At 35.1% G+C, this 24,821-nt stretch overlaps 3 protein-coding genes and 1 long non-coding RNA gene across 4 annotated transcripts; 2 read left to right on the forward strand and 2 right to left on the reverse strand.

Annotated features, from left to right (window-relative positions):
* The first annotated feature begins 9,498 nt into the window (after positions 1–9,498).
* On the forward strand, positions 9,499–10,680 carry LOC138876259 (uncharacterized). Its single transcript, XM_070155167.1, has 3 exons — positions 9,499–9,640; positions 9,813–10,017; positions 10,155–10,680. Exons 1-3 carry the CDS (start codon positions 9,499–9,501, stop codon positions 10,678–10,680), a joined length of 873 nt encoding a protein of 290 aa, XP_070011268.1.
* A 289-nt stretch (positions 10,681–10,969) lies between these two features.
* LOC138876260 (uncharacterized) lies at positions 10,970–12,124 on the forward strand. Its single transcript, XM_070155168.1, has 2 exons — positions 10,970–11,476; positions 11,681–12,124. The coding sequence occupies exons 1-2, from the start codon at positions 10,970–10,972 to the stop codon at positions 12,122–12,124; spliced, it is 951 nt and encodes a 316-aa protein (XP_070011269.1).
* A 1,517-nt stretch (positions 12,125–13,641) lies between these two features.
* On the reverse strand, positions 13,642–14,735 carry LOC138874425 (uncharacterized). The gene is made up of 3 exons (XR_011401406.1): positions 14,579–14,735; positions 14,345–14,471; positions 13,642–13,676 (listed from the first exon to the last, which is right to left on the reverse strand). It is a non-coding gene; the product is annotated as an uncharacterized lncRNA (long non-coding RNA).
* Positions 14,736–15,371: 636 nt separating this feature from the next.
* LOC138876261 (uncharacterized) lies at positions 15,372–19,166 on the reverse strand. Its single transcript, XM_070155169.1, has 7 exons — positions 19,098–19,166; positions 16,954–17,070; positions 16,244–16,822; positions 15,936–16,139; positions 15,615–15,746; positions 15,427–15,532; positions 15,372–15,385 (listed from the first exon to the last, which is right to left on the reverse strand). Exons 1-7 carry the CDS (start codon positions 19,164–19,166, stop codon positions 15,372–15,374), a joined length of 1,221 nt encoding a protein of 406 aa, XP_070011270.1.
* Positions 19,167–24,821: the final 5,655 nt, after the last annotated feature.

Below are 24,821 nucleotides of genomic sequence, written 5' to 3' on the forward strand. Positions count from 1 at the left end.
CATGCGCCCGTACTATAGAAGTTCAGAGACTGTGAACTTACAAGCCATGCCCCATGCGGCTGCGTCCCAATTCATGCGGCCCACGTCTCACTCATGCGGCCGCACAATTTTGCTATGCGGTCGCGTCCAATAAGTTCAGAGAGTATTATATTCCAGAAGCAAACCACGCGGCCGCGTCTAACTTCATGCGGCCCGCGCTCCCCCCTCCCCCCCATGCGGCCTCACTCTATGGTCACGCAGCCCGCATTTGTGAAGTTCAGAGAAGCTGCAAAACCTTTCATGCGGTCGCACAACAACTTTGTGCGGTCCATGCCAGTTTTTATGCGGCCACACCCCAACTTTGTGCGGTCCGCATCACCATTTTCAGAGAGCAAGATTCAGAGGTCAAGCAACCCAGTGCGTCCGTGTTCTATCTTTGTGCGGTCCGCACTAACCTCGCAGGGGCATTTTTGTCCGGTTTTTCCAGCCCACTATAAATAGAACATTTTACCATTTTTAGGTCAAGTTTTGTACAACTGATAGTTGCTGCACTCGTGAGACTCATGTTTTGGCCTATCTTGGGCATTTTTAGCTTAGTTTCATCATAGATTATTGTAGTTTAGCATTAGCAATTAATTAATATGGTTGTTTCATCTTCTATTTCTTCATTTTCTGCTTTAATTATGTCTAGCTAAACCCATTAGCTAGGGTTGTGGCTCAACCCTAGTGTGGGTAATTAATGGGTGTTGCTTCTTACTAATATATTGATATTGGGTATTTGTTATTTGGGTTAATTTTATGATTTAATTAAGGATTGATGGTTGCAAACATTGATTCTAGCTTAGTGGGTCTTGACCTTTCTTGAGAAAGAGAGTCTATGACCCCAAAATTGACCCAACAAGGGATTGGGGTGGATCCATGAGAAATGATAGTCCCAATTAACGGGTTAAACCTCGAGAGAGTAATCACCCTACTTGAACTCAAGTTTCTTGGTCTAATTGGCCTACCCAATTGATCTCGAGAGAGTCAATTGGGCTAAATCACTCTCTCTACCGAGAGGTGTGAGAGTGAGTACAAATGTGCACGGTTGTAACATTGATCCCAAATATGTTAAAATATTATTAGTAACCTCTACCCGTTAGTTAACCACCTAGGTGATGCCACGACCCTAGTCTAAACAAATACGCAACTCCATTCCAAGCTCCTTGTGGAAATTGACCCCGATACCACTATTCGGGTAAAAGTATTAGCGCCCGCTCCTCCTACCGTTGTGTAAGGTTGAGTTCATCGCGATCAACGTGTCAAACTGATTTTTAACTAAACTGGTTTTAGACCTTATAGGCATGATTTCTATTACAACTGATTTTAAATCATATAGGCATGGTATCTAATTATTAAAAGAGGATTTTTAACCCTATAGCCATGATCTCTAAGGGAAATGAATCTGGATACATGCTGTGATGAAAAATTGAACTTCAATTACTTTACATCCTATAGGCATGATATCTATTTATAAAGCGGATTTTTAACCCTATAGGCTTTATCTCTACTGTTAAAGCCATTTAGACCCTATAGATATGGTTTCTAATTGTGAAAGTAAAGCATACAAAATATATTTTAAACCAAAGCAGATCATATAGGCATGATATCTAACAGGCCATGTTTGGAATCAAAATAAACTCTATAAGCATGTTATCTACCCAATTTACCCACAACATACAACTACCACCCTTTTTCATTAATCACCCTATAATCGTTTACAAATTATTACAGACCAAATAATTGAATTACAAAAGAAATGCAGAAATAAGAAATTACAACCAAAGAAAGCCTGATCTTGACTTCCTCTTTGAGTTTTTGTAATGAACCACTTCAATACCAATATTATTCCCAAAGCCTTTCTCATATCTGGGTATGTCAGAGTTCCCTAAGGACCTCAAGAGATCCCGAGCAGTGCTCACACCCAGATTTGCATAACCAAACAGAATGAGTGCAGTGTGGAAGGGCCAGCCCTTATGTGTCGAAGTTCAGAGGGATCTCAAGGGTCCTAAGGCAAGGCTCACACAAGAGGAACAGAACCTAGATTCTAAGAATATAGTGAAAGTGCAGAATATAGCTTGAAAAAGAGATTTATTTTTTAAAAGTTGGACTGACAGTCCATTTTGAAAGCAATTAGTGACAGAAGTGATTTAAAATAGTAGTAGTAGTAGTAGTAAAACTCAAAACTACACAGAATCAGTAGTCATTTAAAGGGGTCAATGGGTTTTGGGGATATATTTGTTTGTAAGCACATGAACCCAGCAGGGGTCTGGTTTGGTCATGCACAACAATAACTGATACTGGCATGGCGACAAACCAGTCAAAGGAACACAAACACATAGAGGGGATATGGGGGTTTGGGGTTCATAAGACAAAATATGTGTTAAAACACACACATAGGGGAAACATTAATCTAAGGGAAAAGGGAACATATTACAGCATGCTAATAATGTAACTTGACTGCAGAAACATGAGCAGAAGTAGGCAAGAGTAAAAGAAATTGAAGCAACTAAAGAAGCATGTTGTTGTTGGGGCTTAAAAAATTAACTAGGACATACCAGTAGAGAAGCAAAGTGCAGAAAGGTAAAGTAAGCAAGATTCCACAGTCTAGCCTTGGCTTTCAGCCGTCTAGACAAAGCAATATCACAAGTAGTAGTAAAGAAGGAGAGTGTTTTTGAGTGTAAGTGTGTGTTCTGAACTCAAATTGTTCGTCCATTTGAAAGAAGAGGAGTAGGGTATTTATAGTTTTGAAAACGAGTGAAGAATAAGGTAATAAGTAAAGTCTTAACACAAACATAGAAATAATCACAATCAGAATCAATTAACACAAATGATTCCCTTTAATTAAGGAATCACCGCTTAACGGATACTAATAGGGTTAATTAAGGAAAGAAATCAGTTTGGGACAGATTGATTATTTCCAAATAAGGGGGCAGTAAAAGTATGAAGTAAATAATTGATTCAACAAGATCAAACATCACAGTAAAGGAAAGGAAACAATTACTTTTAAACAAATGAGTAAAAAAATTAGGGTTTATAAGGGAACCCTTTGCAATCAGTCGTGAGATGGAGGAAATCAAGATCAATCAAGAAAAAAATATGATTCTGCACTTCAACATATAAATAGAATGAACAGAAGTATCAGACATGCAAGGCCAAACACATTGGCAAAAGAAACAACACAAACATACAAAAGTAACAGGAATAAGCAAGGATTCAGTAGTAAAAGAGATCTACTCGAAGCATAGTAGTCAACAAGGTCAAGTAGTCACATAGAATCGAAAGTGAAGAAAAACATAGTAACAAGTAAGAAAGTCAGAAACAAGTAAAGACCTTCAAACTCATAGTAATAAGCGAGGAAAACTCTTTTAAGAAACTAGGGCTTCAATAGTAGTCGAGTTTAAGAGATGGTAAGAACTCAGAATCAGATAAGTCAAACAAGGAAAAGAGAGTCAGAAACAAAGAACTTAATCGAACAAGTATACATTCAAACAAACAAGGACAGTTTCAGAATTTGGATAAGACCAAAAGACCTAGGGTTTTCAACATGCAGAATCAGGTAGAAGGAAAGCATAAACAAGTCGTTTGAATATAGTGAAATCATAAACGATGCTGAAGATCGAAGGAGAGATCTTTAAAAAGAGTTTTAAGAAACCATAATCGTTGAAAAATGAAGAGTCATTTTGAAAGAAAATCGAAGAACCTTAGAGAAAACACTTGAGAAGTCCGTAATAAGCACAGATCTAAGATAGATCTGAAAGAAAATCAAAAGACCTTAAAGCTAGGGTTTCAGAGAACCCTGAAAAAGTGAGAAAGACTTTGAAAGTTACCGATCTAGCTAGAAAAGCCGTGGATCTGACTTGAATGGTCAAAGGTGGCCGAAAAAAGACCAGAGATAGTATTTGAGCAAGGACTGGACCAGATCTCTTTGAGATCTGGCCATGAAATCATGGAAACAAACACCCAGGAGCCATAGGAGGCCGATACACCTCTCAAGCAGCCATGGGAATCCATGGATTAGGTAGGGATTGTAAGGAATTAGGGTGGAATTGGGTGGCGGCGGCTAGGGTTTATGTGAGGCTGCAGAGAGAATTGATAGGAGAGGGATTCAAGGGCGGCGTTTAGTGAAAAGTGAATTAGGTTAAGGGGTCTTTTGGGTTTAATTATGGAAGGGTGAATGGTGACCGTTGATCTGAATAATCAACGGCCTAGATTAAAAGGGTAGGTGGGGAATCCGAGTTTGGGTTTGTTGAAATTGGGTTGGGGTCGGGTTTAATTGAAATTGGGTTTGATTTGGGGTTAAATTTAGGCTAAAAATTAAATACAAATAGGTTGTTATTTAAATAGCCAATTATATCTTTTTTACATTATAAAAATAGTAAATAAATTTTTGAGAATAAATTGAAAGCACTAAAATGATTCACAGCATGTAAATAACAATTTAAAAATATAGGGCTCAATCTTATCAATATAAAACACAATTAAATCTTAAAAAGGTTAATATTGCAATTATATGCAATTAGCTTTAAAAAATATTAAATAAAATTGTAAAAAACAAATATGTAAAAATTATTTTGGCATAAATATAAAAATCCAATAAATGAATCATCGAAAATAATTATTTTGGACATAATTATTGGAATTTTATGGATGAAAAAGGGAAATAAATCGATTTAAAAACCTTACAAAATTATGAAAAAATAATAAAACATTTGGATACTTGTATATGCATATATATGCTATTTTGAAGGTATTTTGCATATTGAAAAATATATAGGGAAAAATTGGATATCAACAAAGCTTAAGTTGAAAGAGTTGACCGAAGTTTGAATTTTCTCTAGATGACTCCGAAATGGAGTTTTGACGGTTTCAATAGTTTTGTATGGTGATTTTGGACTTAGGAGCGTATTCAGATATTGATTTGGAAGTTCGTATGTCGTTTTGGCTTGAATTGACAAAAGTCAGAAAGTTAAAGGTTTGGAAGGTTGAAAAGTTTGACCGGGAGTTGACGGATTTCGATTTCGGAAGTTGGAAGAGGTCCATTGTATCATTTATGACTTGTGTGCAAAATTTAAGGTCAATCAGAGTTGGTTTAGTATGATTCGGCGTTAGTTTTGGAAGTTGAATATTCATAGTTTTAATATGTTTGAACTGGGTTGCGATTCATAGGATCGATATTGTTTGATTTGATTTTAGGCCTCGAGTAGGTTCTCTATGTGTTTTGAAACTTGATGGTATGCTTGGACGGGGTCCCGGGGGCCTCGATGTGATTCAATTAAATCCAAAATTGAATCTGGAATTGATTGGACTTGGAAGAATTCTGTCCAGCTAAGGTTCTGGTACAATTGCACCTGTGCACTTTGGGCCACAGGTGCGGCACCGTAGAAGCAGCATGTGAGCCGCAGAAGTGAGGGTTGGGCTGGCAAACTGTGATTGCAAGTGCTGTCGTTTCTCCGCATAAGCGGACACGCAAAAAAGTAGCTGGGTTCCGTAGATGCGCTCGAGAGTCTGCAGATGCAATATTCCCTAGGTTTAATGAAAAGTTGCGCCGTAGATATGGCTACTGGTCCACAGAAGCGGAAACACTAAGTTAAAAAATGGGCAGATCAAGGGTTTGTTCCCATTATTCATCTTTTGAGTTAGATACCTCGGTCTTGGGCAATTTTGAGAGAGTTTTCAAAGAGTTAATCGGGGTACATGATTTTAACTCGTATTTGATTATTTGTATGAATCCATCATTGTGTTTACCATTTAATTAGTGTTTTGGGTTGAAAAATTTGGAAAAACTTCATAAGCTATATTTTGAGGATTTGAAGGTTAATTTGACGTCGAAATTGAATAATTTTAGTATAGTTGGACTCTTTATTGAATGTGTATTCGGATTTTTTTAGCTTGGTTGGGTTTCGAGAAATGGGCCCTTGATTGACTTTTGAGTTAACTTTTTAATTTTCTTTAAAGATTGCAACTTTATTATCCGAAATTATTTTCTATGGTTTGTATTTATGGTATGAAGTTATTTTGGCTAGATTCGAGCCGTTTAGAGTCGGATATTCGCGAAAAAGGCTTACTAGTGGATTGAGTTAGCGTGTTTGAGGTAAGTATCTTGCCTAACTTTGTGTGGGAGAATTACCTCATAGGATTTGAGTTATTTTGTGTCATTTGTGGTATATGATAGCCGTGTAGGCAAGGTGATGAGTGGGTACACGGGCTATATTCGGTAGTTTATCGGTTTAAGCTATGTAGATTCTTTTCATGCCTTTAATTGAATTATCATAACATGTTATATCCATCATCGTTAATCCATCCTTACATGCTTTATTTGACATTGTTAATACTTGTCCCATCTCTTACTTGTTATCTGCCCTTACATGCTTAGGTGAAGTTATGTTTCCTAATTACCTTATTAATTATTTGACTGTTGAGTTACCTTACTTGAAGTTGTTATTTCTGGGAATATCTTATCGTTGAGTTTTGGTGTTGAAGTTGTAAAAGTCGTGATCACATTGAGAAAGATGTAAATTATTGAAATAACATTCTTGTTGAGCTATTCACTTTCAGTTGCTATTGTTATGACACTTATACACATTGTGGTTGAGCTACGGGTTATTTATTGCGAAAATATTATTATTGTTGATTCCTTTGGCATGTTGTGATATTTGGGCACTTGAGGTGTGAGTTGTGATATGTTGTGATATTGATACGCATACGGTAGTATAAGGATAAGGGTTGATACGCATGTGGCGAGATAAGGTGATCTTGATACGCGTGTTGCTAGTAGGGGAACTACTTGAAGCCACGTGGTGTGATAAGGTGCACTAAAACGCGAGAAGTTATTTCACAAAAAATAATTTTCAAAACTAAATGTAAGGCTCCTGCAGTGATATAAGGAAAATTGTGATAGTAATTGTGAAATGAGAATACGAGGTGGTACATCAATTATAATTCTTGTTGTTATCTCTTATTAAACTCACTTATATTTTGTTTGCATTTTTTAGTTGATGTTCTTATTATGTGATCATTTCTTGTTGCATTTATTGCTTTGCATTCTAGTGTAATCTATCTTGTTGTATTTTTTATTGTCTTATTTTCCTCGTGTACATTCTTAGATTGTATTATACTTGTTCAGTTTCTTATTTTTATCCTAGTAGTTATCTTAACCTGACTTCGTCACTACTCTACCGAGGTTAGGATTGATACTTACTGGGTACCATTGTGGTGCACTCATACTATGCTTCTGCTCATCTTTTTGTGCATATACATGTATCTCATTCGGATCAGAGACTTCAAGGTATACATGCCGACATTTGCAGGCCTCGGAGTCACCCTCTGTCCTTGTTTCTTTTATACTACTTACTCTTTACTTAGACACTGATGTATTAAAGATTAGTTCAGTTTATTCATGTAGAGCTTATGACTCAGTTTCACCAGCTACTATAAGTATTTTTGGCATGACAAAAAAAGGTTTTCAACAAGTAAGTATTTTCTGGCGGATTTTATTTTTCTTAAAATCTATATCAACTTTTGATATCATATTACTGCTCTAACTAACACTTAAACATTATTGTCAATTTGTAATACTAAATTCGATCAAAATACTATTCGATTGCTAATATTATTATTAATCTTTAATAAATATCTTTTTTAAAAGATATGTTTCATTCTCCAATCAAATGCCATAAAAACAAACGCAACTAAAATTGAACTCTCTTTCTTTCGCCTCCTCTATTTTCACAGGCCAGGCCAGGCCCATTATAAAAGAAATTAGAACAATATTGACAAAAATTAATTACGAATTTCATTAATTAGGACTTGAATGATTTTGCTTAGATTTGTAGTTTTGGTTTTCTATTTCTTCTTCCATGGTATATCCCTATATTCATTTTGTTATCAGTGTTAAATTTGACAAGTTTGATGTGAACTAGTGTGAACATTTGAAGCCTCCTTTTAGGAAGAAATTTGTAGATGCATTTTTCACGCATTTACGTTGCATGTTCATACTTAATGTGATATCATGCATGACATTATTAATGTCATTTTCCTTCTATAAATAGCAAGAGTTTTGTTCATTTGTAAACACCTCTCACTTGCCTTCTTATCTCCTAAGGCATTTGAGTCTTTTTTCTCTCTTGTAGTATTTCACTTGTATTTTTGGAGTGAAATAAAGTTTAAGTTGATTGTGTCTGAGGACTAGGCAAAAATCAATTTTTGCCGAACCTCGTTAATTTCTGGTGTTCTTTTTATTATTGTCTTATTTACTATTTATTAGCTACCTTTAGATATAGTAGTTGTGATTTAATCACTCTCTATATATTCGGCTTCCGCAACAATTGGTATCAGAGTCAAGGTTCTATCTTAGTATGCCGTGTGGTTGCAACATAGTCTGAACTTCTACACAAGAAAAGAATTGCTTTGGTTTTCTGTATTGTTAGCAAATAAATAGTATCTGTAGCAAAAATAGGAGATAATAAAAATAAAGAGTCCACATCTGGGGTCAGTAATACGTCATTGGCATTTTCACTTATGATAAAAATTACGTCAAATGCAAAATTTGCAGTTGAAAGTTTTGACGGGTCAGGACTTGGGATGTGGCAAAAGCTGAGGTTCTTGATGTCCTTTTTCAACAAGACCTAGATATTGCCAAAGAAAAAAAACAAATAATAGTGAAGAAGAAGCATTGGTCATGAGAGACCGTTCTCAAAATCATATGAGAACAAAGAAAGGGAGATCGAAGTCAAGCTCCAGACCCAACAAAGATGAATACGCCTTTTTGTCGAGAAAATGGGCACAGGGAGAAAGGCTGTCCAAAGTCGAAAAACAAGGCCAAACATAAAAGGGATTATTACCAATATATACCATATATCAAACCTTATTACCAAAAATGTTCATAATTTGTTATTTACCCGTGTAGTCCACACTTTTACTACAAATTATATACCAATCCAAAAATAGGTAGATTTTGCCATAAAAAAAGCCCTAAAATGAAGGCACCAGATCTGTTGTGATTCTGTCAACAATTTTATTCGAATTTTGAAACGTAAGGAGATCTCATTGCTGCGTAATTCTCTCCTTCCTCAACAGAAAGAGATCTCTCTTCTCTCACTCAACTACAATTCTTAAAAAACGCAAGCTACTGAAGCTCCAGTAATCAAATTGCTTTTACTAATTCTACAACGCAATACAAATTGTAGAATACAAAATTGCTCTTCGTCGATATCAGTATTCAAATTGTCGAAACTATATCTGTTCTTCGTCTTTTTTCCTATCAACTACACTAAATCATGTCAAAATCCCAATAATGCTGAAATCGAATGGTAATTGGGATAACCATGGCAGATTTAGAGATTTTGAAGTTGATGCCATTGTGGTAGATGATAATGCAAGCTACGGAATTCTCAGTTCTACAATTGCAGAACAATTATCGATGATACATCGGATAAAATTATAGAAATCAAATACATTGTGAACGAGAATTGTCCTCCAATGGAGATTAGGAATGATATGGGGGTTCGTGTGTACATGGAAACCAAAAAGGAGAATAAAAACTTAGGTTCGTATCCTTTATGTATAAGCGTAAGAGATTTCAATATGGAATTGGCAATCAACAATGAAAGCACCAGTGCAGGTATGTTTGATTCGACATTGCAGAGAGTTATGGTGTTACTATGTTATCTACAATATTACTACAATTACCTACAATTAAACTACAAAGCTCACATAGTACTGAAAAGGATAAAGCAATGTTGCTTTCAAAATTATCTACATAGAAACTACATTTATGAATTTATTGTTTGCAGGTTCGTCTGGATCCCTAAACTTACTTGAATTTCCATCCTCACCAGCTATAGAGGAATATCAAAGTGAAATAATAACTGAATCTACGCAAACATATATTGAAGAAGGACAAGTTTATCAGGACAAGCAAACAGTAGCTGCTGCAATGAAGAATTATTCAGTGATGCACAAGTTCCAGTTCAGAGTAAAAAGATCTAGTCATAGAAGGTATGTAGTTATTTGTGGATAATATATCAGCAAAATCAGTGTATGATTGAAGATAGGTGGGTTTTATAAATTGTAGTCAGTTTGTAGTTAATTGTAGTTTTTCATAAATTTGTGTAAATATTGTATTTCTTTTGTAGCTACTGGCTTATATGTGTTGCTGAAAGCTGTAAATGGCATTTCAAGGCAACATCAATTAATGATTCGGCAATGTTCAAGATAAGAAGTTTCAGCCGACAACACACATGTTGCCTAATGGACGAAACATTCATACAACGCAAACGTATTGCAGCAGTACTTGGTAGCATGGTCGTTCCAAAGTATTGTGATCCTAAGACTGTTTACACACCAAAGGACATACAAACTAACATGTTATCCGAACATGGACTGAACCTAAGCTACATGCAAGCATGGAGAGCAAAGGAAAAAACTTTACAGTTTTTGAGAGGGAATCCGTGTGACTCCTACAACAAATTACCCAAATATTTTTATATTCTTGAGAAGAATTATCCTGGTTCTGTTGTTAAATTGAAGATGGAAGCAGATGATTGCTTCTTATACGCATTTGTTGCTCTTTGTACATCAATAAATGGTTGGCAACATTGTAGGCCGGTAGTAGTGGTTGATGGGACATTCTTAAAGTTAGCCTGCAGGGGATTATGCTGACAGCAAGCACCATGGATGCAGCAGGTAAATAATGGAATAATTTTGTACTTATTTTGTAGACAGTCTTTAAAATGCAGTTAAATTGTAGTTATTTTGTAGTGATATAAAAGAATGTATTAACTTGTCTATATTCTCAATATATATTGTAGTTGTTATTTAATCATATTTTATGTCTAAAAATGTAGGTACTATTTTGCCCTTGGCATATGCTGTGGTTGATTCTGAAAACGACGCGTCTTGGAAGTGGTTCTTTGAGCAATTCAAGGAGGCATAAGGTGAAAGACCTTTAATGTGTGTTGTTTCAGATAGGCATGAGAGTATACTGAAGGCAACATCAGTTGTCTATCCGGGCATGACACACTACTCTTGCATGTGGCATATATGGACAAATATAAGGTCAAAATTCAAGAAGGGACATCTACAATTACATGAATTGTACTTTGCTACAGCACGGTCATACACTCTGGATGAATTTAATGAAAGGATGTTGAAGATTGAAGAGGTAGACCTGCGTGTAAAGTCTTACCTATATGATATTGGCTATCATAGATGGTCAAGAGTACATGCAACGGTGAATAGAACTTTTACTATGACGTCAAACATTGCCGAGTCGTTGAATGCTGTAACAAAAGATGCAAGAGAGCTTCCAATATTTGATCTATTTGAGTATATGAGGACTCTTCTTGAACGTTGGACAAAAGAAAAGTTATCGAAGGCAAAGGGTACTTTCACATACCTTGGTCACAAATACAACAAAGAATTGGAAGACAACAGTACATTATCTCAGAAACTAAGGGTAAGATATTTTTTTTTGGTGCAGTAGAATCAAAAAAGTACTAGCTGCAGTGTTTCCAGATTGTAGTTAAACTGTAGTCAAATTGTCGGTAATAATAGTTTGTAGATGAGCTGTAATATATTTGTTGCTGATTTGTAGGTAAATTGTTGATAATCCATTTTAATGATTGATGTATTATTATTTCTGTTTGGTCTTCAATTGTAGGTGAGGGCTTCAACAGATCATATACATACTGTGTTAGATGGTGTGAAGCGGTACATTGTGTGTCTAGAAAACAAGAAATGTAGCTGTGGACAATTCCAACTTGATGAACTTCCATGTGCGCATGCTTTGGCAGCATTAAGGCATAGGAATGAAACATACGAAAACTATTGCTCTCCGTATTACACAAGGAAGAGCCTTCTGCTTACCTATGAAATGCCAGTAAATCCTCTTCCTGATGAAGGCAAATGGGATGTGCCACAACATATTTTGGATGAGGTAGTAAAGCCACCGGCGGGAGATAAAAGGCAGCCAGGGAGACCTCACAAGGAAAGATATAAAACATTTGATGAAATAAAGTCAAAGAAATACAAGGTGTCATGTGGCAATTGTGGAGGTGAAGGGCATAACAAAAGAACTTGCAAGAATGCACCGAAAAAGAAATGAATATCATGTAGTTAGAATAGTTATTCAAAATAAATGTTAGTGAGCTCAAATTATCGGATTTTCTTGTGTAATTGTTTAAGTTTTTGAAGATGATTAAGAAATATAAACATCAATTTGTGTATCTGCACAATTTATGTTTTTATGTATTCTGTCAAGCATCTAAAGTTGTCTTTTTTTTTATAGAATAGTTAAATTTAATATTTACTGTATACAAAAAAACTGATATTAATAAAGAATGCATTCAACGTAAATTGTATCCAGATTGTAGTGAATATGTAGTTTAACTATGGTAGAACTGTAGTCCTATTATTCATATGTAGAGGAGTTGTAGTTAAAATGTAGTTTAACGTAGTTTAAATGTAGATAAATTGAATTTTTTGATAAACCTTGTTGATAAAAGATGGCTAAATTATTTATATGATTCCTGTATTTATTTTATCTTTATGCTGTGTAACAAATGACAATTATATACAGATATTACTTGGCACTTGAAGGTATTTATAAAAATAACTTGAAGATTAAAGTCAAATTGTAAGGCAAAGCTGTTGCGGTAAAAATGTAATCAGAGTACTCGAGTATAATGTAATCAACAAAAAGTGTTGTAGAAAACCAACACGACATATTTCCTACATTGTTTTCCAATTCAACTACCAAATTTCACAGACCAAACTAGGAACACAATAGTCTATTTCTTCTTTCGTTGCACTCTAGTCCTCTCGTTTTTTGCCGGAGCACCCTTCCTTCTTGCTAGCCTGCCAGTAACCTCACTCTCACTGATTGACCCATCTTCTTTCTTCTTTGTTGCATAGTCCCACAGTAGAGCTCCATAGCATCTACGGTGTTGGTCAATATCAGAAAGATCTTCCTTTGGGATTGCCAAATCTCCAAGGCTAACATACTCCGCAAAGGCAGCCACAAATACACCACAATCGCTGCATAAGATGAGAATTTTTCATTATATAACAAATGATTAAAATAAAATAATTAAACATATAGAAAGGGAGATTATTTTTTTACACTGAGCCTTCCTTTTGTTGTGGAATTTCAGCAACCATCCATTGTATGTCGAGAGGGTCCGTAACTGGTTTCTCGATGTATGCCTTTGTGGTCTTGAAGTCAATGTCTTTACGTTTACCATAGAAACCAGGGCATGACAAATACAGAGGGATAATGATTGAAAACTTGTCAACCAATGTCTCAACTGTTTTATGACGGTTTGCTCTCGCCATGGAATCATAAACATAAAGTTGTCTGTCCTTTATGTCAAAAACTAGCAACAATCAATGGAAGTTCTCTACAAGGTTCACAGGCATGAGCAAGAATATATTCTCCCAGGCAACATTAGCAAGAATTCTATACCCGAGAATATATTCTCCAACATCATCCTCGGGTTTAACAACCGAATACCTTTGTTCCGGTGGAGAACTTATGAACTTGTCATAGATTCTTTCAATCTTTGTCTTGAACAAGCAATCGGTGGTTGTGAACCTAGTATTATTGTTGGGGCCATATTTGCCTTTTTTCGCAGATAATACATAATAACATCAATGTGCTGCCAAAATAGAATAAACATATACAATAAGCTACGGTGTAACCACACTTGTCTACAAAACAGCTACAGATTAACTACAATTTGAATTTATTAAAAACTCTAACAGATTGCTGCAAATTAGCTACACTATAACTACAGAAATATAACAGTTAGTCCAAGTACCTCACAAAATGTAATTTAATTGTAGTTTGTATGAACCATAGTGAACAAGTACTATATGTACAATTGACCCATCAGACTACAAAACAACTACACATTAACTATATTTATGCACTGTCTACATTTATTCACTATACAGAGGAACAAATGAAACATACCACCTAACTTAAGGTCCCAATAATCAGCAAGTTCAACCTACAGTTAATATTAATAGGCACAATCACAAGCTCTACAATATTACTACAAGGTAACTACAGTTGTGGTACACAGAGATTCCAAGTCAGTCAAAAGTACCAAAATTCCAGTTTGTACATACAATCATCATCACATATGATACATAAGGTCCATAAAAAGCAAAATTTCACAGCTGAGACATAAATATAGTAACATATATATGTTGTCTACAATATTACTACAATTACACATCATAGCTGAAAAATAAACTACAATTACACTACACAGCTGAAGACAAAACAGATATTGTGAATGATTATGTTCTTTATACTTACTGTGTTATTGATGACTTGTCCGGGGTGAGCAAGGTCATAAAACCAGTCCTTCTTATCAATCTTTTCACAACCAAAATCCAACCAAGGCTTGATTTGGTTATCCTTCTTGGAAAAGTAATATTTCCTCCTGTAATAACAAAAAAAAGATGATCAAATACAAAAAATTTACAAAATGAATTACAATTTTAAAGTATAAAAATGGTGAACAGACAGTGTAAAATGAAGCATTCATACCTCCTAGATACTTTATCACTACGAATGTATAACCAGTTGGTGAACCTTTCTGTCAATTCAGGATCTACATTTTCACCTATGACACTTGTGAAGGGGTGCTTGAGGTAAAAAAATTTAGGTCCAACAGATGTGCTGCCTCCAGAACTATACAAAGATGTGAAAGGTGATCGTGCATGTTTTCCCGGTTACCTGGTTCTACCGGGATGAACAGGGGTTGATTCATCTGGTATGGGCTCGCCATACATGACCAACTATGATAAGTTTTTTGGCAGCTCAAAGTCATCCAATGTCAAACCTTTGTTGTCAATGCCTCCAGGAACAACTTCAGGAACAACCTTTTTATCAATGCCTTCGGGAACAACTTCAGTCACAGTCACACCGTGAATTGGCGACTGTGGAACTTCACCTTCTGTAGATAAGTGTAGATCTATGTAGTTATGAACAGTATTATGGAGTTATAGAGAATATAGAGAATATATTACCTGCTTGTTGTGCCTCAGCTACTTCATCAATTACTGGTTCTTCCTCAATATTTCCTTGTAGATGTTCTGCTGAAACTTCAGCTTGAATGAATAATTGAAAATGAGAATTGTAGATATATGTAGGAATATGTAGTTAAGGTGTAAATTATTAAAATTTTGCATAAAAACCTTATTGTAATGAAGGAATGGTTCTGTACCTGCTTTATATGCCTCAGCTGCTTCTTGGAAGTCAGGATATAAGTCAACATGTGGTTGAAAATGTTCTGGAGAAATTGTAGCTGCAACACATAGTGAAAAACTGATTAGCATAATTAAATAATGCTGTCTTGAAATTTGTAGATATGTATGTAGGAATTTTGTAGATACCTGTATTGCTTGTACTTCCATGCAGTTGATCACCAACATTGAACTGAAATTGCTGGTTGTTCTCTCCTTGATGTTGGTAATTATTTTTGGTTGAACTACCAGCAAACTACAATTTTGGGGAATATTTGGGACCACTTTATTCATATGTCTTAATTAGTCTTAGTACAAAATTATATGTAAATTATTACCTTTGACTCGTCCAAATCAAACCTCCTGTTTATCCCATTCATAACACTCTTCAAAGATTGATCTATGAACTCTCGAAGGCTTGAGAGTTCCTTAAAAACAGCCTTCCTAAAAGCATCTAACTTTCCATCAACCTAAAAATTAAATATATAATTAGTTGGTAATCTTATTCTAATTGCTACAGTTACACTACAATTCAACAAACTATAATTGTTATAGATTTATACCACAAATTAACTACAATGTATAACATACTATAATTGTTATGTAATGAAGTCAAAATGTAGCAAATTATGTCAATATATTGTAGTTATTCATAATACCTGCACAATCCCCTTTTCCAACTTCCTGAGCTTGCTACTGACAGATTCAATGTCCTCTTGACAATCTGTATCTTTGGGTTCAAATGATGGAGAAGCAGCAGTTGGAACATGTGATGGTTGAGCACCATGTTCATCTTCATATTGAATCTTGTCTGGCAGATTAAGAACTCCAAGCTCTTCTCCAGATTCAGTCATGTTTGTGAACTGAATGATGGAAATAATAGTTAATTCAAGTGACAAAAAAATGTAGATTCAATGTAGTTATTATGAATGTAATTGTAGCATCATACAAAAGTGGAAAAAAATACCTTGAGCCACTCAGGCTTGATCATCTTCTCTTCAATTGCAGTTAACCAAATCTGCCTCTTTGTAGTTGACCATCTTAAAATGCGAGGTATAGATTCAGAACATCTCGTAGCAAGCTCGGTGCTGACGGACGAGCAACACTCATATAGCCACACTTGCAAGGCTAATGAGCATCCCCGTATCAGATAAGAATGTACATGGGGATTAAGACGATGTCGGACAGATTCAATAACCTGCTTGAAGGATTTGATACCCCATGGGTATGACTCAAAATTACCAGACTCTATTAGAAAGAACATAAACTTGTCTATGAAAGTCACATGGTCTTTATCAGAAGGACAAACAAAAAATTCCAACATATAAAGAATGCACAACTTCACCGCATCCACATCGTTTGCCCATGCTTTATTAGTCACTACATTTTTCAAATGCCATTTCTCAACCCTTTCTTTGTTCGGAAAATATGTATTCATTAAAGGGCTAACATAGGTGGAAGTGTAACCATAGTCTGAAAACTTATTCACACAATTAAGACCAGTTATCAACCCAAATTCTCTCAAGGAAAAATTCAATTTTTTAACCTTAAATAGTACTGAAAAATATGAGTCAGTAGACTTTGTCAATTCATACTTCATCAGAAGAGAAGTGATTGGTTTTGCATAAAGATTTTGGGGAGACCTAATAAGTAACCAAAACAAGTTTTTTTGAAAACCCTTAAAGCATTTGGAGAGAGTAAAGCTTGTATCTGGCTAGGTATGCTAGGATCACACAAACTGTGGAATCTAAGCACACCATAATCAACATTTTGTTGTGCAAAGTAAGGGCCATTCTGTAGAAAATATAAAATTAATGAACATTAGTAATTTGCATAAAAAGGAAGCAGTAATCTACATATAACTACATGACAAATACAAAATATAACTAGAAGAAGAACAGCCTAACCACACCTATAACTACAAAACAATAACAGAAGAACAATGCCCATGTAAACATTATCTACAGGATGTATCAGTTACTTCAAGTATCTCACATAAATGTAGATTAACTGTAGTTAGAATGAATTTAAATATATGAGCTATACAGGCTACAATAAAAAATATCATATCTACAATTTAACCATCAGACTACACATCAACTACAAACTAACTACATTTATACACTGTCTAAGAGTCACAGTTCCAATTAACCTACAAAATTGAGACAAAGAATCTACAAAATTAGGACAACACCACATTTTACCAAAATACACTTGAACAATCAAAGAAGAACAATGCACGTGTAAACATTATCTACAGAATGTAACAGTTACTTCAAGTAACTCACAAAATGTAGATTAATTGTATTTAGAATGAAGTTAAATGTAGCAGCAATACAGGTTGCAATGAAAAATACCATCTCTACAATTTAACGATCAGACTACAAATCAACTACAAACTAACTACAGTTATAGACTGTCTAATAATTACAGTTCCATTAAACCTAGAAAATTGCGACAAATAATCTACAAAATTAGGACAATACCACATTTGGCCAAAAAACACTTGAACACTAAATTAACACTTGAACAACAGATTTTTACAACCAAAATCAAACTACAAAACAGTGAGGAAAAATAAATAGTGTTTACCTTTATTGAAATTTTTTGGTGAACCAATTTTGGTACTTTTTTTGAGGGTTTCTTCTTTTTTGGTTTTGATGAAGAAGGAGAGACCTTGGGTTTTTTCACAGATGGAACTTTGGGGGAATCATCTACAAAATCGCCATCTACACTCAACTATTTCCCCTTGCGTTTGAGTTGTTTCTCGACTAGTTTATCAACTCCACCAGCATCAATATCGTGCAAATGCTTGCTTCTCATTTTCGCACGAATTTGTCTAGGAGATGAAATACCAGTAGTTTGTTCACTTGCATGCGTCGATTGTGGGTTTTTGGGTGGTGATTTTGGTGTTAAGACACCCAAATCAAAGGTTGGAATATCAGCTAATATAGCTTTTCATGATTTGTTTTGGGAGTGTTGGTTTTTTTCATGATTTAGGAGTTGAAGACAAAGATGGAAGTGAATTCAAATCGTGGGGGATACAACTGAAGGTAATTAAGTGGAGAAGAAAGTGAAGGTAATTGTGGGTGAGAAGAGATTGTACGAGAATGGGGGAAAAACTGAAGGTAAATCGTGGGGGGGGGGAATTAACTGAAGGTAAATCGTAGGGGGTGTGGGGGTGGGAGGAGAGAGAGGCGGGTAAACGAAATAACGTGAAAATACGGTCCTAAAATCACGCCTACAATAAATGAAGGAATAATTATACCCTTAATTTGAATTATAGTATCTAAATTGTAATTTGGTATGCTTAAATGTAATTAACGCAATCCTTAAACAATGAAGGTAATAAGGTTTGATATATGATATAGATAGGTAAAAATCCTAACATAAAAATGGGAAGGTTGCCATGGATTCAAATATAGTTGATTGTGATGACTCTAATTTCTCACTAGTTATAACTGAGTCATTCAAACCATGTGACATATGGTTAATGGATTCAGCTTATAGCTATCATATGTGTCCTAACAGGGATCGGTTCATTGATTTTTAAAAAGAAGAATGTAGAGTTATTCAAACCACAAATAACAATATGGTATTGGTTCAATCCGTTTAAGGAACCATGATGGATTGATCAGAACATTAACAGATGTTCGATACATACCGGAATTGAAGAAAAATCTTATTTCTATAGGAGCCCTAGAGTCAAAGGGGCTCAAAGTCGTTGCATAAAATGGGGTAATGAGAATATGCTCTGGTGCATTAGTGGTAATGAAGGGAATTCGGCAAAATAATAGCATGTACCACTATCACGGTAGTACAGTTATTGGGACAGCAACAATGATATCCAGTGATGACAAGGAAGCAAAAGCAACCAAGCTATGGTACATGCACTTGGGACATGCTGGAGGAAAATCTTTGAAAATTTTATCAGATCAATGATTGTTAGAAGGAGAAAAAACTTGTAATTTGGAGTTTTGTGAGCATTGTGTCAAGGAAAAACAGACAAGGATTAAATTTGGAACAACAATCTATAATAATAAAGGTATTTTGGATTATGTTCACTTTGATATTTGGGGTACTTCCAAAACACCATCATTAGGTGGGAAACACTATTTTGTAACATTTATTGATGACTTTTTCCGGAGAGTGTGGGTGTATATGATGAAAACCAAAGATGAGGTGTTGGAAATTTTTCTCAAATGGAAGTCGATGATAGAAAGACTCAAACAGGCAGAAAGATAAAGTGTCTCCACACAGACAACGGTGGAGAATACAAAAATTATCTTTACAATAGATTTGTGAAGATAGTGGCATTTTGAGACATTTCACCGTCAGAAATACACCACAACATAATGGAGTGGCAGAACGCATGAATCGGACTTTGCTGGAGAAGGTTAGGTGTATGTTGTCCAATGCTGGCTTGGGAAAAGAATTTTAGGCCGAGGCAATAACATATGCATGTCACCTCATTAATCGTCTACCATCTGCCGCTATTGGTGGCAAGACACCATTTAAAAAATAATATGGAAAACCTGTTGAAAATTATAATTTGTTGCATTTATTTGGCTCAATTGCATACTATCATGTGAAAGAGTCAAAATTGGATCCGAGAGCAAAGAAAGCTATATTTATGGGAATTGTTTCTGGAGTCAAAGGATACCGCTTATGGTGTCCAGAGACAAGAAACATTATATTCAACAGAGATGCTACCTTTGATGAATCTACCATAACAGATAAGGTGACAGTTGAAGATGTCAAACAAATTGATGGTGCTTCAAAGCAGGTGGAGTTTGAGGGAAAATTAATTTTCCCAACACAGCGAGAAAACGAGGAAACAATAGAACATTTCCCCCTGGAAGAAGAGTCAGCAGAGAGGAAGATTCAATTCAGGAACCTCAACAACAACTAGAATCAATAGCAACCAGCAAGCCAAAATGAACAATAAAGAAACATGTTCGTCTCATAAAGGTGGTGGCTTGTGAAGCCTCAATTGTAGCTGATGGTTTTTCTACCATTTATAAAGACGCAGTCCAAATTGAGAAGAAGATAAATGAAGGATTGCCATGAATAAAGAAATGTAGTCCCTTCATCAGAATCGCACCTGGAAATTGGCCAATCTCCCGAAGGGCAAGGAAAACAATTGGGTGCAAATGGGTATTAGCAAAAAAAGAAGGATTTCCTAACCAAGAAAATGTTCGCTACAAAGCAAGATTGGTGGCCAAAGGGAACGCTCAAAAGGAGGGAATTGATTATAATGAGGTATTTTCTCCAGTCATGAAACACTCCTCCGTTAGAGTTTTGTTGGCTTTGGTAGCACAGTTAAATTTGTAACTAGTTTAGTTAGATGTAAAAACTGCATTTTTACATGGAGATTTGGAAGAGAAAATCTATATGACTCAGCTAGAAGGATTCAAAGTTGCTGCAAAGGAAAATATGGTATGCAAACTTAAAAAATCATTGTACGGATTGAAATAATCTTCTAGATAATGGTACAAATGATTTGACAAGTTTATGTTTCGTTAGAAGTACAAAAGAAACAAATACGATAATTGTGTATATTTTCGCAAGCTTGAAGACAGATCCTTCATATATCTTCTCCTATACGTTGATGATATTTTGATAGCTTCCAAATGTCAAGAGTAAATTGAGAAGTTGAAGATTCAACTAAGAAAGGAGTTTGAGATGAAGGATTTGGGTGAGGCGAAGAAAATTCTTGGTATGAAGATAAAAGAAGATAGACATTCAAAGAAACTCTATCTATCTTAGAAAGAATACTTGAAGAGAGTAATAGATCGATTTATCATGAATGAGAACACGAAGTCAGTTAGCACTCCTCTTGCTCCTCACTTTATAGCCCATTTAGCCAAGCTGCAAAAATCAGCTTATTTTGAGAAGTGCTTTTTTTCAAAAGTGTTTTTCTTAAAAGTACTTTTGGTGAGAAGCAGTTTGTGTTTGGCTAATTAGTTTGAAAAGTACTTCTGAGCAGCAATTAGTGTTTGGCCAAGTTTTAAAATCTCAAAAGTGCTTCTCTAAAAGTGTTTTTGTAAAGAAGCTACTTTTTTCTGCTTTTCCAAAACTGCTTCTGCTTCTTCTCAAAATTATTTTTTTTCCTTCCAAAAGCTTGGCCAAACACCTCAAATTGAGGCCAAAAATATTTTTGGCCCCAAAAAAAGCACTTTTGGCCAAAAATAAGCTTGGCCAAACAGGCTATTAAGCTTAGTGCTGCTAAGTCGCTGAAGAATGAAATTGAACGAGAGTATATATCAAGTGCCATATGTGAATGTCGTTGGTAACTTGATGTATGCAATGGTTTGCACAAGACCTGATATTTCACATGCTATCGGAGTTGTAAGCAGGTATATGCATGATCCAGGAAAGGAGCATTGGCAAGCTGTGAAATGGATTCTATGGTATATTCGTAATACTGTAGATGTTCGATTGATTTTTGAGTAGGAAGATAGTCAGTATCTGGTTGTATATTGTGATTCCAATTATGCTGGTGATTTGGACAAGCGTAGATCAACTACTGGTTATATTTTTACTTTTGTAAATGCACCAGTTAGTTGGAAGTCTACTTTGCAGTCAACGATTACTTTGTCTGAGGCAGAGTACATGGCAATTACAGAGGCTGTAAAGGAGACAATTTAGTTTCAAAGGTTGCTTAAAGAGCTTGGTATTGGTCAAGAAAGCATCATACTATTTTGTGATAGTCAAGGTGCTATCCAATTAGTAAAGAACCAACTTTATCATGCACGTACGAAGCACATTGATGTTCGATATCACTTCATACGAGATATTATAGAAGAAGGTGGGGTCGCAGTGCAGGAAATTCGGACTACAGACAACCTTGTCGATATGCTAACAAAATTAGTGACTGCGATCAAGTTTCAACATTGTTTGAACTTGATCAACATTGTTGAACTTTGAAAATTAAAGCTGAAGACACAATCAAAATTCACCAGTGAGAGAAAATTGAAAAGTGGAATCTTGCCAAGGTGGAGATTTGTTGAATTTGACAAGATTGATGTGAACTAATATGATATTTGAAGCCTCCTTTTAGGAAAAAATTAGTAGATGCATTTTTCATGCATTTACATTGCATGTTCATATTTAATGTTATGTGATGCATAACATTATTAAGGTCATTTCCCTTCAATAAATAGCAAGGGTTTTGTTCATTTATAAACACCTATCACTTGACTTTTTATCTACCAAGGCATTTGAGTCTTCTTTCTCTTATACTATTTCACTTGTATTTTTGGAGTGAAATAAAGTTTGAGTTGATTGTGTCCGAGAACTAGGCAAAAATTAATTTTTGTCGAACCTCGTTAATTCCTGGTGTTCTTTTTTATTATTGTCTCATTTACTATTTATTAGCTACCTTTAGATATAGTAGTTGTGATTTAATCACTCTCTATATAATCTGCTTCCGCAACAACCAGTTCCATTTGATTTTGATGTGATACTAATATTTATTCAGGCCGCAATAAGGCAAAAAGGAAAAATAAAAATAAAAAAATGTATAAGAGCTTAGTCAAAAAGATTGACGAAGTTATACATAATTAAGGTAGAATTTTGGTTCTACAATTTAAATGGTACTTTTAGCAACTTGTTAAGTGTAAGGTCCCAAGTTTAATGTTCAAATCCTATAATGGTTACTTTCAAAAACACGAATCCCATTTTCCTTTTGTTGACTAGTCAGTGAATATTAAAAGGAAAAAAAATGATATTACTAATATCTTTAATATGAAAGTCAGTAACACTTTTGAAAAATATCTTAGTTTTTCAATCCTTGATAAAAAACCTAAGACTACCGATTTTCAATATATTATAGACAATATGCACACTAGAATCGCTAATTGGAAGACAAATTGTTTGAATTGCTGGTAGAACTATATTGGCTACAAGTACTTTAAATAGTATACCAAATCATGCAATGCAATATGCCCTCTTGCCAACAAAAATCCACAACCTTATTGATAAAATCCCTTGTCTCCACCGAAGATAGGAAAATATTCCACCTGCTAAACTGGGATACTACCACTAAGAGCAAAGCCAATGGTGGTCTAGGCGTAAGGAAAGCTAAGTCTTAAAACCTGGCTCTTCTAACAAGTCTTACTTAGAGAATGTTGAATTATCCTAATTTTCTATGGTCTAGATAATTAATTAATAGTTATTCCAATAAGTCCCTAAAAATCAATACCTCTTTTATATGGAATAGTATTAATAAAGGATGGTTCTATTGCAGCAAAGAAATCCTTTGGGGTATTCAGAACAAGTCAAATTTAAACATGTGAAATTTTTGTTGGATTCCAAACACTCCAACATTCCGGAACCTTGTCTATGGCCCTTTAAACATCTCCGATCACAATCTAACAATCAGAGACCTCATGCTTAATAATAACTGGGACTTCTCTAAGTTGTCTTTCACTCTTCCAGATAATATTATTGAGCTCATCAATACAATTCCTCTATCCATGAAACCTACTAATTGCGACACTCCCTTGTGGTTTTTAAATTATACTTGAATGTTTACTGCCAACTCTTGGTATGAGTTAATTGATAATAATAACAATTGTGACAAAAACTTCACTTGGATCTGGAAGTTACTTTGCCCAAATAAAATGAAATTCCTTATATGGCAATGTTATCATGATAAACTTCCTTGTCGAGCTTATTTTAATTACATTGGCATTAACATTGATGTACTCTGCCCTATGTACAAAAAAGAGGAAGAAACTATCACTCACATCTTTTAGAAGTGCACTATTGCTCAAGATTTCTGGAGGAGTCTCGAAGTTTCCAACCTATCGCACTTGGGCAACTGCCACTGGCTCATTGCCTAAAAAATATGTCAATTACCCCCTCGTATACGCTTATTAACTGGGAAAACATTTTTCCTTTTGCAATTTGGAGCATGTGGATCAATAGAAATAATAATAACCAGAATAATATGGTATGTTTTCTTACTCCCTCTAGCGTTATCAGGCATGTTATTGAATATAAATTTCTCACAGAAAGTGAATCTAACTTGTCAAAAATAAGAACTCTGAATGTTAAGTGGTATAAACCATCTCCTTCGTACAAACTGAACATTGATGGTGCTTATAAACGAAATTTATTGTATTGTGGTCTTGGTGGTGTTCTTAGAAATTATAATGGCGACTGGATAGTTGATTTTTCTAAATGTGCTTATGCATGTTCGGTAACTCAAGCTGAATTACTGGCTCTTATGGAAGGACTCTAGCTAGTAGTGAATTTAAATCTCACACCTCTTGAGATTGAGATAGATACCACGGAGGTAAGGAGAATTCTTGAACATGATTATCCCACTCTTGACACATTAATTCGCGATTGCATGTCTTTAATGCTCCAGTTGCATAAGGTGGTAATCAAGCATAACTTCCGAAAAGGCAATAAAGTAGCTCACTTTTTGGCAAAAAAGCTTCTAGTTAGTCCGACATCGACAAAATAACTTACTTTACAATTCCCCGTCCGTTAGTAGAGTCAATAGTTCGTTCTGATAGAGAAAAAACACATAC

The sequence above is a fragment of the Nicotiana sylvestris genome, chromosome 8 (genome assembly GCF_000393655.2).
Source record: "Nicotiana sylvestris chromosome 8, ASM39365v2, whole genome shotgun sequence".
NCBI lineage: Eukaryota > Viridiplantae > Streptophyta > Magnoliopsida > Solanales > Solanaceae > Nicotiana > Nicotiana sylvestris.

Bases quoted from the DNA above. Each gene is read 5' to 3' on its own strand.
- LOC138876259 (XM_070155167.1), top strand. From the start codon at position 9,499: ATGGAGATTAGGAATGATATGGGGGTTCGTGTGTACATGGAAACCAAA. The intron at 9,641-9,812 runs GTATGTTTGATT...TATTGTTTGCAG, and splicing joins CAATGAAAGCACCAGTGCAG to GTTCGTCTGGATCCCTAAAC. The intron at 10,018-10,154 runs GTATGTAGTTAT...TTTCTTTTGTAG, and splicing joins AAAAGATCTAGTCATAGAAG to CTACTGGCTTATATGTGTTG.
- LOC138876260 (XM_070155168.1), top strand. From the start codon at position 10,970: ATGTGTGTTGTTTCAGATAGGCATGAGAGTATACTGAAGGCAACATCA. The intron at 11,477-11,680 runs GTAAGATATTTT...CTTCAATTGTAG, and splicing joins CATTATCTCAGAAACTAAGG to GTGAGGGCTTCAACAGATCA.
- LOC138876261 (XM_070155169.1), bottom strand. From the start codon at position 19,166: ATGTACCATAGCTTGGTTGCTTTTGCTTCCTTGTCATCACTGGATATC. The intron at 17,071-19,097 runs GTACTACCGTGA...TATTTTCTACAG, and splicing joins TTGTTGCTGTCCCAATAACT to AATGGCCCTTACTTTGCACA. The intron at 15,533-15,614 runs GTAATAATTTAC...CCAAAATTGTAG, and splicing joins TTGATTTGGACGAGTCAAAG to TTTGCTGGTAGTTCAACCAA.